At 44.4% G+C, this 15,803-nt stretch overlaps 1 protein-coding gene across 4 annotated transcripts in view; it reads left to right on the forward strand.

The window, feature by feature from the left end:
- LOC105485034 (trinucleotide repeat containing adaptor 6A) overlaps positions 1–15,803 on the forward strand; it is a 216,082-nt gene that overhangs the window by 16,986 nt on the left and 183,293 nt on the right. For all 4 annotated transcript variants that reach the window (XM_024793883.2, XM_071084251.1, XM_071084261.1 and 1 more), the window contains one exon: positions 11,023–11,148. In XM_024793883.2, coding sequence (XP_024649651.2) covers positions 11,069–11,148 — 80 coding nt within the window. In that variant the 5' untranslated portion in view covers positions 11,023–11,068. Of the gene's footprint in view, positions 1–11,022; positions 11,149–15,803 lie in introns of those variants that run through there.

Genomic DNA, 15,803 nt, shown 5'->3' on the forward strand with positions numbered 1-15,803 from the left:
TGTGGGAGGCCGAGGCAGGTGGATTGTTTGAGTCCAGGAGTTTGAGACCAGGCTGCAAAATCCCGACTCTACAAAAAAGTACAAAAAGTTAGCTAGGTGTGGTGGTGCGTGCCTGTTAATTCCAGCTACTCAGGAGGCAGAGCCAGGAGGATCACCTGAGCACAGGGAGATCAAGGCTGCAGTAAGCTATAATCACACCACTGCACTCCAGCCTGGGTGACAGAGTGAGAGCCTGTCTTTTAAAAAAAAAAAAAAAAAATGCACATAACATAATATTTACCATCTTAACCATTTTTAAGTGTCCTATGTAACTTTTCATAACTTATTCCTCCCTAATTCTCACTCACTATTTAATTGTGAATATTAGAAGCAATTAGAAAAGGATGTTACATTTTTTCTTCCCACTACCAGATCTACCAACCTAACTATACCTGGGCCAATCTAATCTGCTTTCTCTCCTTTTATAGTGGAGGAATTGTCCATGGACCTCCTTAGGCCAATTCCTGCATTCAAGCCTTGGATCTGATCCTATCTCTCACCTGCTCAGGGATTCTGTTCTAACACCACTCCCATTCATTTCTCATCATCAACATTTCCCTCTACTGGATCATTTCCATCAGCATCTGGAAGCGCTATCTTTAAAAACACAAAGCAAGGGACAGGCATGGTGGCTTACATCTGTAATCCCAGCACTTTGGGAGGCTGAGGCAGGAGGATCATTTGAAGCCAGGAGTTAGAGACCAGCCTGGGCAACGTAGTGAGACCTTGTTTCTACAAAAGCAAACAACAACAACAACAAATAAAGCTTTCTTTGGCTCTCCTTCTCCCTCTAGCTACTACCTCTTTATAGGAAAAATATTTTCAAAGAGCTGTCTACCTGTGCTTCCCTCCCACCTCACCTCCTATTCTCCTATTCTCTCTTTAACCCACTCTAATACAACCCTAAGGCCTCATGCTGTAGGGAGCCCCACACTGGTCATCCTACAGCTGTGCTCTCCCCTTTAGGCAAGGGATTCACAGGGCCAAACCAACATGGCTAGTCAGAAGTTGTCCCTTCAGACTCTACTCAGAGTACCTAAAACCCTGGAATTCCCTGTCTAAATGGCCCCACGCCAGTTCCCAGTGCCTGGGACAGGCTGCTCCCCAGATCCAAGGGATGTGGTATGTGTATCTCTATACCTAAGAGATGGCTGTTTGCTGGGGTGGAAGTGGGAAGGAGTGTGTTGGTGGAGCTTAGACATTCAGCCTAGAGGGTCCATGCTTGTACATACAGATGAAGGGAAGAAAGAAAAAAAAAAGGGACCAGCCCTCTCTGTGCCAATTCATTCTGGAGAACTCTTGGAATCAGAGAATTCTAAATTTGAAACTTGCCTTCCAAACACATATGGTGAATATGCATTTGTCAAGGTAGGAGGATAACATCTATTTTATTTAGCAGTTTGCTTGGCTGATAGCATTTAGTATTTAAACATATGGTGTGTAGACCTCCACTTGTACTTTTGGCCCGTGCCCTACAACTGCTTGAGAAACCTGTCTGGTGAAGGTCACAGATTCTCTTCAGTTTGCCTATCCAGTGGCCAAGTCTCAAATGTCATCTTTCTCAACCCCTCAGCAACATTTGGCACAATATATTACTTTCTTCTCTCAAGTTCCAGGACATCCCACTCTTGGTTTGCCCCTATTCTTTCTCAGTCCTTTTGTTTGTTCCTAATCCTCTTCCCACTTATTGTAAATATTAGAACATCCTAGGGGCTGGGTGCGGTGACTCACACCTGTAATCTCAGCACTTTGGGAAGCCAAGGCAGATGGATCACTTGGGTTAAGAGTTTGAGACTAGCCTGGCCAACATGACAAAACCCCATCTCTACTAAAAATACAAAAATTAGCCTGGTGTGGTGGCGCAAGCCTGTAGTCCCAGCTACTTGAGAGGCTGAGGCATGAGAATCACTTGAACCCTGGAGGCGGAGGTTGCAGTGACAGAGCAAGACTCCGCCTCAAAAATAAATAAATAAATAAATAAAAGAACATGCTAGGGTTCAGTCTTCAGACTTGGACTCCACTTAAGTTCTTTTCTTGTTTGTTTGGGGTGTTTTTGGAACAGTGTCTCACTCCGTTGCTCAGGCTGGAGTGCAGGGACTCAATCATAGCTCACTGCAGCCTCAGCCTCCTGGGCTCAAGGGATCCTCCTATCTCAGCCTCCTGAGTAACTGGGACCACAGGTGTGCACCACCATACCCAGCTACTTTTTTTTAATAGACAGGGTCTTGCTATATTGCCCAGGCTGGTCTCGAACTCCTGAGCTTAAATGATTCTCCTGCCTCTGCCTCCCAAAGTGCTGGGATTACAGGTGTGAGCTACCACGCCCAGGCTCTTTCCTTGTTTGAAAGTCTCATATCTGTAAATATCATCTACAGGCTGACAACACACTTCTCGTCTCCCATAACCAGCTACCTGCTGACCATCCCCCTGTGGTTTATTGAACAGACATCTCAAATTTTACAGGTCCAAACCAGAATTCTTGATTTTCCCTCAAAACAAACCTGTCTCTCTCCCAATCTCCAATATCTTTCCCAACTGAAGAAATTCCACCAACATCCACCTAGTTGTTTAGTCCCAAACTCTAGAAGTCTTTGATTCCTTATTGTCCTGACACCCCACACACAATCCATAGTCAAGTTCCTCTGGCCCTATCTTTCAAACATATCTCCCAGCTATTCATTTCTCTCTGTTTACACTTTCACCATCCTCTTCCAAGCCAATACTGTTTTCACCTGGACTGAGTAAGACTCCCAAGCTTCCGTTCATTCATACCTTCCTCACTACAGACTTTTCATCTTACAATCACCCCCAAAGTCTTCTAAAATCATAAATCAGATCCCATGATACCCCTACTCAAAATCTGCCAATGAGTTGTCTTCACATTAAAAATAAAATCTGGGGCCAGACACGGTGACTCTCGCTGGTAATCCCAGCACTTTGGGAGGCCAAGACGGGCAGATCACCTGAGGTCAGGAGTTCAAGACCAGCTTGGCCAACATGGCGAAACCGTGTCTCTACTAAAAATACAAAAATTAGCCGGGTGTGGTGGTGCATGCCTGTTATCCCAGCTACTTAGGAGGCTGAGACAGGAGACTCACTTGAACCTGGGAGACGGAGATTGCAGTGACCAAGATTGCACCACTGCGCTCCAGCCTGGGTGACAAGAGCAAAACTCAGTCTCAAAAAAATAAATAAATAAAATAAAAAATTAGCCAGGCATGGTGGCACCTGCCTGTAGTCCCAGCTACCCAGGAGGCTGAGGCGGGAGGATCACTTAAGGTCCAGAGTTCGAGGCTGGAGTGAGCCATAATCACACCACTGCACTCCAGCCGGGGTGACAGAGCAAGACCTTGTCTTAAAAAAAAAAAAAAAAAATTCCATACTTCTCAACACGGTGTGCAAGGCCCTACCTCACCAGGCACTTGCTTTGCTCTAGAACTTCCTCTCACTCGCTCTGTTGCAGCCACAGTGGCTGCTTTGCAGGTACTTGAACCTACCAAGCTTGCTCTGGTCTCAGAGCCTTTATATGCTCTATTTCCCATACATGCAGCTGCTTGACTTATTCGTGGTTTACTCCTTTGTAGGTTTTAGATCTCAGCTCAGAGTATTATCTCTTCAGATAGGTCTTCAATCTAAAGTACAGTGCTTCAATCTAAAGTGCAATCTGTCACCTTAACCAAGATTATTTCCTTACAGTATCGATTACTTTCAAAAATTATACTCGTGGTGTATTTCTTTTTTTTCCTTGAGACAGAATCTCACTCTGTTGCCCAGGCTGGAGTGCAGTGGTGCGATCTTGGCTCACTGCAACCTCCGCCTCCTGGGTTCAAGCGATTCTCCTGCTTCAGCCTTCCGAGTAGCTGGGATTACAGGCGTGTGCCACCATGCCCAGCTAATTTTTGTATTTTTAGTAGAGACGGGGTTTCACAATATTGGCCAGGCTGGCTTGGAACTCCTGACCTCGTGACCCACCCACCTCAGCCTCCCAAAGTGCTGGGATTACAGGCGTGAGCCACTGCGCCTGGCTTTTATTTCTTTACTCGTTTGCTTTCTGTGCCTCCACACACACACCTTCCTCCCAATAGAATTTAAGCTCCGTTAAGGTATCTGTTAAGGTAAGATAGAATTTATCTCTCTTTTTTTTTAGACGAAGTCTCACTTTGTTGCCCAGCATGGAGTGCAGTGGCGTGGTCTCAGCTCACTGCAACCTGTGCCACCCAGTTCCAGGTATTCTCATGTCGGCCTCCCGAGTAGCTGGGATTACAGACACGCACCACCACACCTGGCTAATTTTCATATCTTTATTAGAGACATGGTTTCGCCATGTTGCCCAGGCTGGTCTCTTGAACTCCTGGCCTCAAGTGATCTTCCCACTTCAGCCACCCAAAGTGCTAGGATTACAGGCGTGAGCCACTGGGCCAGACCAAATTTATCTTTTTTATCACTATATATGCCCAGTGCCTAGAACAGTGTGATCATTTGATCAATAAATTTCAAAATTGGGCCGGGCACAGTGGTTCAGGCCTGTAATCCCAGCACTTTGGGAGGTTTGCTTGAGCTCAGGAGTTCAAGGCCAGCCTAGACTACATGGTGAAACCCCATCTCTACAAAAAAATACAAAACAGATAGCCAGGCATGGTGGTGCATGCCTGTAGTTCCAGCTACTTGGGTGGCTGAGGCAGCTGGATCCTTTAAGCCCAGGAGGCAGAGGTTGCAGTGAGCCGAGATCACACCACTACACTCCAGCCTGGGCGACATAGAGAGACCCTGTCTCAAATAAATAAATAAATAAATGCACATTGAATATACCAGATTCTCTTAAGCATTTCACACACCTTAAATACTGTAATATGCAAAATCTACACATTATCACTAGGACCATAAAAACGAATTGCTGAACTTAATACAAAAGTATTAATACCACAGGTATGACTTATTTGCCCATTGTCTCTATACTTGTTTTTACACTTTTCTGTATTTGTCACGTCGCTTCCCTACTAAGAAAACAGAATTGGTATCCCAGGTCAGCTGAGGTTACAAGTCCAGGAACTTCATTCGGGGATTCCAGATTGCAACAAGGGATCCAGAATGTGCTCTCCAGGGTAGGGTAGTATCAGCCCCCACCTTACCAATCTTAGCCCTTTCTCATGGTTCAGTGGCACCTGGCCTGTCCGTGGAGGACATCAAGCCTGTGTCTTTCCCTAGAATTTAATGTAAATTTCACAACCTAAGCATCATGTACATTTCACATTTAGCAAGCTGGAAAAAAATCTTATTCTCCATACACTGTTTTCTTTCTTCATTTGTTTTGCTGCTGTTGAGACAGGGTCTTGCTATGTTGTCCAGGCTGGTCTTGAACTCCTGCCTCAGCCTCCCAGAGCACTAGGATTACAGGAGTGAGTCACCTTTCTTTCTTTCTTTCTTTCTTTCTTTCTTTCTTTCTTTCTCTCTCTCTCTCTTTCTTTCTTTCCTTCTTTCCTTCCTTCCTTCCTTCCTTCCTTCCTTCCTTCTTTCTTTCCTTCTTTCCTTCTTTCTTTCTTTCCTTCTTTCCTTCTTTTTTTCTTTCTTTGTAATGCCGGAACTCTGTACCCTTCACCTAGATTGTTTTACTTCTTATTCATAAGATTCTGCACCTTTATTTATTTATTTACTTATATATTTATTTGCTTATTTTTGGAGACCTGTCACCCAGGCTTGAGTGCAGTGGCTCGATCTTGGCTCATTGCAACCTCTGCCTCCCAGGTTCAAGTCATTCTCCTGCCTCAGCCTCTCAAATAACTGGGATTACAGGAGCCCACCACCATGCCCAGCTAATTGTTGTATTTTTAGTAGAGACAGGGTTTCACCGTGTTGGCCAGGCTGGTCTCGAATTCCTGACATCAAGTAATCCGCCTGCCTTAGCCTCCCAAAGTGCTGGGATTACAGGCACGAGCCACCATACCCGGCCAGATTCTGCACCTTTAAAAAAAATTTTACTTTCTCAATTGTCTCAGCTCCCATGATAGACATCACATTTGTTGGTATTCAGGGAAAACAATTACGATTTGTGTATCTGTAAACTTCCAGAACTCTCTTATTATTTCTGAGAGTTTTTTGCATAATTCTCTGAGGTTTTTACACAAAGAAAGATGATTTTTGTCACCTTATTGCCAGTAGCTGTACCTTATATTTTTGTCTGCATGGTTTTTTGTTTTATTTTTGCCTGAGCTTCCAGAAACATCATCAAATGATAGCGGTACCTCACATCCTGGGTTTATTTCTGACTTTAAAGAGACAACGCTGGTGTTTTATTGTTAAGGATGATGCCGTTGATCTGAGATTCTTTTATCATCCATTCCTTAATTTGTTACATATTTATTGGTACCCATCCAAGTGCATTGGATTTGGCAATATGTAGGGCACTGATCGCCTTGGGGAAAGCAGTTTCAATGGCAGGGTGCCAGCAAAAGCCAGATTGCAGTGGTTTGCAGGGAGGCATGTGACGGAAACCTTCTTCTTTACTGACTGCCAAGGATTTTCATCAGGAATGGGTGCTGGATTCTTTCTTAACACCTTTTCAGCATTTATTAGTAACATTGTGGGTTTTTTTTTTAAATACTTGACCTATTGGAATGATTTAACATATTAATATATTTTCATTCATTCATTCAAGAAATAACTTAAGTGCCTATGATAAGTCAGACACTCTTCTATTATTGTAACGTTAGATTTGTGATTTTATAAAATATTGTAGGACTTTGTGATTTTTTTTTTTTTTTTTTTTTTGAGACAGGATCTCGCTCTGTCACTCAGGCTGGATTGCAGTGGTGTGATCACAGCTCACTGCAGCCTCAAACTCCTGGGCTCAAGAGATCCTCCCATCTCATGATCTTGAATAGTTAGGACTACAGGCACATGCCACTGCACCTAGTTTATTTTTTAACTTTTTTTTTGACAGGGTCTCACTATGTTGTCCAGTGTGGTCTTGAACTCCTGGCCTCAAGTGATCTTCTCACCTCAGCTAAGATTGCAGGTGGAGCCACTAAGCCTGGCTCTTTGTTTTATTTTTACATCAATTTGTAAATATTGAACTGTTTTGACACTGGTAAGATAAATTTGACTCAATTACGGCATTTTGTTCCTTCATTTTTAATTACTAAATCAATGGATGCTTATTATTAAAAATTCAAAAGATGCAAAAGCATATAAATCCAGAAAGTTCAGATATTCCCTATTAATAGATATTTGTTAACCTTTTTACCTTTTAATTGTCATAAGCTTGAAAAAGTTATTTGTAAGCATTTTATGTAGAATTTTCACATCTAATTCGTGGTTGTGGTATAGATATTACAGTAACAGAGCCATACCTGGCGCCCCATCAGATTGGCCTCTGCTGCTAAATGACACTTTGTTGCAGGGTTTTTTTGTTTGTTTTGCTTTTTGTTTTTGAGACAGAGTCTCACTCCCTGGCCCAGGCTAGAGTGTAGTGGTGGCATCACTGCTGACTGCAACCTCAACCTCCCAGGGTCAGGTGATCCTCCCGCCTCAGCCTCCCTAGTAGCTGGGACTTCAGGCGCGCACCACCATACCTGGCTAGTTTTAAAATTTTTTGTAGAGATGAGGTTTCACCATGTTGCTCAGGCTGGTCTCGAACTCCCGGCCTCAAGCCATCTGCCCATCCCAGTCTCCCAAAGCGCTGGGATTACAAGCGTGAGCCATCATGTCCAGCCTGTTGCAGTTCTTGAGCCATCTGTGGTCTGGACAGCCTGGCGTTCCCTCCACTCATGGGCATGCTGGATGCCGCGTGGAGGTTACTGAGATTTACTTGTTCAAAGAGTACTGAGCATTGATCTGACCATGACTCCATAGTTCTAGTCAAGGGGCAAATAATAAAATAAATAGATTAAATGTACAGTACATTAGATGGCGATCAGACCTATAGAGGAAAAGCAAGGAAGGAGGAAGGGAAATGTTATTGGAAGTGAGGGAACCATAGTTACTGTGGGAAGGAAAGTTCCATGCAGGGAGGCGCAGAACTTTCTTAAAAGAGGACCCAGGCAGCAGTGAGAATGAGGGCACTACAACCACACAACACAGTACCAAGGAATCTCACAAATATCACATCCAATGAAAGAAGCAAGGCACATAGAGTACATTCCGTATGATGCCATTTATTTATTTATTTATTTTTTACTTTTTTTTTTTTTTTTTTTTTGAGATGGAGTCTGGCTCTGTTGCCCAGGCTGGAGTGCAGTGGCCCAATCTTGGCTCACTGCAACCTCTGCCTCCCGGTTCAAGCGATTCTCCTGCCTCAGCCTCCTGAGTAGCTGGGACTACAGGCTCGTGCCACCAGACCTAGCTAACTTTTGTATTTTTAGTAGAGACAGGGTTTCACTGTGTTGGCCAGGCTGGTCTCAAATGCTTGACCTCAAGTGATCCGCCTGCCTCAGTCTCCCAAACTGCTGGCATTACAGGCCTGAGCCACCATGCCCGACTGTGATGCCATTTATACAAAGTACAAAAACAGGGGCAAAAATCAATATCATGGCCAGGCACAGTGGCTCACCACTGTAATCCCAGCACTTTGGGAGGCCGAGGCAGGAGGATCACTTAAGCCCAGGAATCCGAGACTAGCCTGGACAATATAGTGAGACCCCATCTCTACCAAAAATACAAAAATTAGCTCAGCGTGGTGGCACATACCTGTAATATCAGCCACTCATGAGGCTGAGGTGGGAGGATTGCTTGAACCTGGGAGGCTCATTTGAAGTAAGCCGAGATCACACCACTGCACTCCAACCTGGGCGACAGAGCAAGGTTGTCTCAAAAAAAAACAAAAAGCAGAAAACAAAACCGCAAATGAATCCCTGTAATCTCTAAATGGTGTTGTATTTAGTCTTCCTTAAACTGACTGCCTTGGGAAAACTAAAGCAATAACTATTTCTACTGTCATTTTCCTGTTTTAAAAAATCATTTGTCTCCCCTCTGGTTATATAAGAATAATAAACTCAGCAGAACATCAAAATACTGTTAGGACTTAGGAGGTCAAGTAAAACAAGGATAGAAATCTGTTGCCATTGGATTGGGCCACATGTAAGATCTTGATGATTGATGATGTTGGTGCAAATTGCTTCACTGGTGTGGAGGCAACAGATCCCAGAGTGCAGAGATTTTGGAGAAATAGGACATGAGGAACTGGAAGCAGTCTATCCTCACAAATATTTCAAGTACTTTGACTTTTAAAGTTAAAAGAGGATGCACATAGGGTTGAAAATTGTTTAAGTGTTTGTATGAGTGTTTATCATAGAAGACGAGAAAGATGACTGGGTGTGGTGGCTCATGCCTGTGATCTCAAAACTTTAAAAGCCTGAGGCAGGAGAATTACGTGAGGCCAGGAGTCCGAGGCCAGCCTGGATGACATAGCAAAAAACTTGTCTCTACAAAAAATTAAAAAAAAAAAAAAAGAAAATTAGCCAGGCATGGTGGCACACACCTGTAATCCAGAGGTTGGAGGACCTCTTGAACCCAGGAGTTGGAGGCTGCAGTGAGCTATGGTCACACCACTGCACTCCAACCTGGGCAACAGAGCAAGACCCTGTCTCAAAAAACATGAGAAAGACTAAGACATGTGTATGTGCTAAAGGAGGAAATCAGTAGACAGAAATAGTTTCATTCATTGATTTCTGCTTTTAATCTTTACATCATTCACTTATTCACCAACTACTTACTAAATACCTGTTTTACCAGCCACTTTTTTTGTTTTCTTTTTGAGACAGGGTCTCACTCTATTGCCCAGGCTGGAGTACAGTGGTGTGATCGTAGCTCGCTGTAGCCTCCAACTCCTTAGACTCACTCAAGTGATCCTCCTGCCTTAGCCTCCTGAGTAGCACCAGCACATTGGTTAATTTTTTTTTTCTTTTTTCTTTTTTTGTAGAAATTAGGTTTCACTACGTTGCCCAGACTGGTCTCAAACTCCTGAGCTCAAACAATCCTCCCACCTTGGCTTCCCAAAGCTCTGGGATTACAGGCATGAGCCATGGCACTTGGCCCAGTCAGTGTTTTTTGACGGTGATAATAGAGCAATGATAGGCACAATCTCATGTGATTTATGGTCTATCTGAGAAGAGGGAAGTTGCAGACATAGGTGAGAGCAAGAATGATAGTTGGGTGGGGGAGTCTTGAATAAAAGTGTAAGATAATAGACCAGCCAGTCGGGCACAGTGGCTTACGCCTATAATCCCAGTGCTTTGGGAGGCCAAGGCAGGTGGATCCCTAGAACTCAGGACTTCAAGACCAGCCTGAGCAACATAGGGAGACTCTGCCCCTGCAAAAAAAATACAAAAATTAGCTAAGCATGGTGGTGTGCATTTCTAGTACCAGCTACTCAGGAGGCTGAGATAGGAGGATCACTTGAGCCTGGGAGGCTGAGGCTGCAGTGGACTGTGATTGCACAGCTGCACTCCAGCCTGGGTGACAAAGTAAGACCCTGTCTCAAAAACAAAACAAAAAGCAAAAAGAAAAAAAGAAAAAGAAAAGAAAAAGAAAAAGGGAAGAAAAACAAAGGCATGAGGCTGGGCACAGTGACTCACACCTGTAACCCCAGCACTTTGGGAGGCTGAGGCGGGTGGATTGCTTTAGTTCAGGAGTTCGAGACCAGCCCAGGCAACATGGCAAAACCCCATCTCTACCAAAAATACAAACAACTATCCAGGCATGGTGGTGCACGCCTGTGGTCCCAGCTACTTGGGAGGCTGTGGCAGGAGGATCGCCTGAGCCTAGGAGGTGGAAGTTGCACTGAACCAAGATCGAGCCACTGCACTCTGGCCTGTGTGACCAAAAAAAAAAAAAAAAAAAAAACCAGGGGGATGAAATTAAAGTTTGTACCCAGGAGTTGCACATAGATGTGTGTCTCATAGGTAAATAGGCATCACTGGTTGTGTTTGGGAGGGGAATGAGGTAAAAAGTGGAGAATCACTAATCTAATGCAATCTCTTCCTTTCTCAGGTGTGAAAACTGAGGCCCGGAGAGGTGATGTGATTTGCCTAAAGTCATGCAACTAGTGGCAGAGCCAGGCCTAGACGCCAGGTGTCCTGGCTCTCAAGACATTCCGCTGCCCGAGGAATGGAACAGGTAGTATCACTCGCACTGGGGGCCAGGGGTCAGTCCATTCAGCCCAGAGCTGCCTGAGGTTCCAACTAAGGAAACCAGAGGAAACATCCACTCAAAATTCTGACAAGTTGAATGGGGTTGAAATCAGAACTGGGCAAGAGAAAGGGGGCAAGGTTTGAAACTCAGACCTCACGATCCTGAGACAGAGGCCAATGTACCATCACCCCACGTCACCTTCTGAAGGTAGATTGAGCTCTGGCCCTATCATGTCCATCTCTAAACAGCTTGGTGGTGAGTTCTCTTCCAGCCATTCTGCGACCCATACTCTGTCTGATATAATTCACACTGTAAGGAAAATCAATGGCCACTTGCAGAGGATGTGTGGGAGGATGGAAAAAAAGGGACACGGGGAGACCAGTTAGGAGGCCTTTGGAGAGATCCAGGAGGAAAGTGAAGAGGAAGGGCTGGTAGGAGGGGTCTGCTGGATCCGTACGGCATCACCTGGGTTAGTGGTTGGTGAAGTTGATCAGCGTGATGGTGGAAAAGCTAGAATAGAAATGAAATCTACATCAAAGTGGGAAGGAAAAGAGTTTCTGTTCTTATATATGTCTACTTGCTGTTTATACTAAAGGATGTTCTTAAGCCCAGTATTGATCACACAAAATCTACCTTTGGTACTCTAAGTAAGATATACCCTATGAATTATTTGTAATTCATACAAATTCATACCAAGTCATTGGTAATGTGTATTAACCCCTCTGAATATTCTGGGTTATGGCTTCTTTTTTATTCATTTGATGATTCTTTATTGAGCGTCTACAATGTGCCATGCATTGGTCTGGGCATTTGGAATACATCAGGTGAATTAAACAAACAAATACCATTGAACTCCTAAAACTCAATCAGCGGCAGGTGGCCAGAGAAGCTAGCCTTTGGGAAAAACAATGGGAGAAAAAGCTAAGGAGAAAATTGCTCAGTTGACATGGTATTAATCAAAGTAAAAGCTGGAAAGATGTATATTGATAGGCTGGGTTTGATTGGATCCCATGGGGAAGGATTTTTCCAGGCAGGGAGAGCTGAGATAGCAGACTGATCATTCAGAGAATCTACCCGAATCAGTGGCTACGACAGTGTGTCTCCTGACAGGACCAGATTCCTAGGGGTAAACGGCAACAAAAGAGGCACCACAGGGAGGGGCTCTCAGCAAAGGCAGTGTGAGGAGGCTCAGATCCGTAGACAGAACAGAATGCACAATGGAACAGTTAAGGCGGTCATCAGACTCCAAGAAACCAAGCAATGTTGGCCGAAGGTTATCCAACGTGGTGGTGTGGGGAGAAAGCCATGGAAAATCTAAGAGCATCTGTTGCCTGTCAAGTTGTCAGCAGTGGTCAGTGGGCAGAAAGCAGGGCTGTGGTCACTGAGCTGATGTTCAAGGAACATTTCCAGCCTCTGGGAGAAGTAGGTTATATCTCATGCAAGGCATTAAATAGGGACAAAGGCACAGGAGGGAAGGAGGAAAATGACCTCAGAAGTAGAAGATAAGGAATAGGTTAAGAACAGAGTCAGGCTGAGTGCGGTGGCTCACACCTGTAATCCCAGCACTTTGGGAGGCCGAGCTGGGGGGATCACTTGAGCCCAGGAGTTCCAGACCAGCCTGGTCAACATGGCAAAACCCAGTCTCTACTAAAAATACAAAAAAATTGGCCAGGCATGGTGGCACGTGCCTGTAATTCCAGCTACTTGGGAGGCTGAGGCAGGAGAATCTCTTGAACCCGGAAGGCGGAGGTTGCGGTGAGCTGAGATAGTGCCACTGCACTCCAGCCTGGGTGACAGAGTGAGACTCCATCTCAAAAACAAAAAAAAAGAACAGAATCAGGCCAGGCACAGTGGCTCACGCCTGTAATGCCAACACTTTGAGAGGCTGTGGGGGAAGATTGCTTGAGGCCAGGAGTTCAAGACCAGTCTAGATGATGTAGTGAGACCCTGTCTCTACAAAAAATTTTTTAAACTTAGCTGGGCATGGTGGTGTGTGTCCGTAATCCCAGCTACTTGGGAGATTGAGGTGGAATGATGGCTGGAGCCCAGGAGTTCAAGGCTGCAGTGAGCTATGTTTGCTCCACTGCACTCCAGCCTAGGTAACAGAGTGAGACCCTGTTTCTTAAAAAAAAAAAAAAAAAAAAAAAAAAAAGTAGCATCCATCCCATTCATGGGAACCCCATGGCCTGGACTATAGAGGAAGTAGGATGCGGAGACAGGAAACAGGTAGGGCCCATCATTCCTGCCCCATGCAGAAGGAAGGAGGGAAGAAATCATGCCTATTGCTTCTTTCCTTTTGTCAGCAGGAATATCCATGAGTGCCATGACACTGAGGTTTCCAGAGAGTGCTTTTTCTTTAATTGACCCAGGTATTCATTCCAAAACTCAGAGAATGGTTTTCTTAGGGCTGAGGATTAGGGCAGGCATAGAGTTCTAACCTATGTCTTAATCTTTTGCTTTATGTGGTTTCTTTCAGCTGTGACCACTCCCATCCACCATTCATTCTTAGTCCAGACATCTCTGCACAGCTCACTCTCCACTGCACGCTCTATTTTCTTCCATCTTCCTGGCTTCCAGCCTTACTGCTTATTCTTCTGTTTGGAGGCTAACCTAGCCCATCAGACCTGAGGCTTGGCCCCGTCTTCCCCTGAGTCAACATCTTCCTCTAATAATACTTCTGTAGTGGACATTCTATCTGATTCCCCACTGTCCCTTCCACCCCCCGCCCTGTTAGTAGCAGCAATACAGTAAGGGAGAATTTACAAGTCTAGGCCACACACTGACACTGATCCTATGCTGAATTTGACTTCCAAATAATGTTTCTGTCTCTGCACCACTTACTCCAGAATCTAAGTCCGGGGAGGAAGGATCTAATTGCTCAGCTTCACAGCTAACTTCTTGAACCTGGCTCCTTCAGCTTCTACAGTGGATGATGAGAGGGGAGGCAAGTGACTTACTTAGATGGCCCTCTTGTCGGACCTAATCACAGTGCATAATTCTCCCAGTGGGAACACTGGTGCAAATAAGAGGGCAGGCAATTCTAGATCATCACTGGGTTTTGTTTTGTTTCTTTTTTACTTTTTTTATTTTATTTTATTTTATTTATTTTTTGAGACGGAGTCTCGCTCTGTCGCCCAGGCTGGAGTGCAGTGGCGCGATCTCAGCTCACTGAAAGCTCCGCCTGCCGGGTTCAAGCCATTCTCCTGTCTCAGCCTCCCGAGTAGCTGGGATTACAGGTGCCTGCCACCACGCCCGGCTATATTTTTTTTTTTTTTTTTTGTATTTTTAGTAGAGATGGGGTTTCACCATGTTAGCTTCTTTCATTTTTTGAGACAGGGTCTCACTCTGTCCATCAGGCTGGAGTGCAGTCGTGCAGTCACAGCTCACTGCATCCTCAACCTCCTGGGCTCAAGTAATCCTCCCGCTCCAGCCAAGAAGCTGGGACTACAGGCACATACCGCCACACCCAGCTAATTTTTAATTATTTTGTAGAGATAGGGTTTCACTACATTACCCAGGCTGGTCTCAAACTCCTAGGCTCAAGCAATCCTCCCGCATCGGCCTCCAGAGTAGCTAGGACTACAGGTTCATGACACTACACCAGGCTAATTTGGGTTTTTTTGTGGTTTTTTGTTTGTTTGTTTGTTTTTTGTAGTGTCAAGGTCTCACTATGTTGCCCAGGCTGGTCTCAAACTCCTAGTCTCAAGCAATCTGCCTGCCTCAGCCTCCCAAAGTGCTGGGATTACAGGCATGAGCCACCACACCCGGCCCATCGCTATTAAATAGAATAATAACACAAACCACATACGTAACTGTAAATATTCTAGTTGCCGTATTTTTAAAAGGTAAAAAGAAACAGATGAAATTAATTTTAACATTATAATTTATTGAACCTAACATTTCTAAAATATCATCATGTCAACCTGAAATCAATATAAAAATTTGTAATGAGGTATGTTCCTTCCTTCCTGTTGTTACTCTAAATCTTTGACATCCAAAGTGTGTTTTATACATTACAGTATGGCTGTCACTGAAAACATGTGATCTGTATTTATAGTTACAGTTGAAAAAGTAGAACAGCATACACAGGTTGTTCCAAAGATACTTAAATATTTTCCAAGTACCAAAAAATCACTTTCCCGTATTATTCGCTTCCACATTGACGAAGCTAGTTCATCTTCATTGGAATAATGGTTTGACTTTGAAGCAAAGCCAATCAGTTTTAAAACTACTTCTGTCCAGGCTAGGCGCAGTGGCTCACGCCTATAATCTCAGTACTTTGGAGGCTGAGGTGGGTGGATCATTTGAGGTCAGGAGTTCAAGACCAGCCTGGCTAACATGGTGAAACCCCATCTCTATTAAAAATATAAAAATTAGTCGAGTGGTAGTTGTGCACGCCTGTAATCCCAGCTACTCAGGAAGCTGAGGCAGGAGAATTGCTTGAACCTGGGAGGCAGAGGTTGTGGTGAGCCAAGATTGCACCACTGCACTCCAGCCTGGGCAACAGAGTGAGACCTTGTCTCAGAAAAACAAACAAACAAACAAAAAAAACTTACTTCTGTCCAACTTAAGCAATTCACCAATCCTCATGTCAATTCAGTATTAACGTGGAATGTAAAGGGATGCAGTATAAATTGAAA

Source organism: Macaca nemestrina, chromosome 18, assembly GCF_043159975.1.
Source record: "Macaca nemestrina isolate mMacNem1 chromosome 18, mMacNem.hap1, whole genome shotgun sequence".
NCBI lineage: Eukaryota > Metazoa > Chordata > Mammalia > Primates > Cercopithecidae > Macaca > Macaca nemestrina.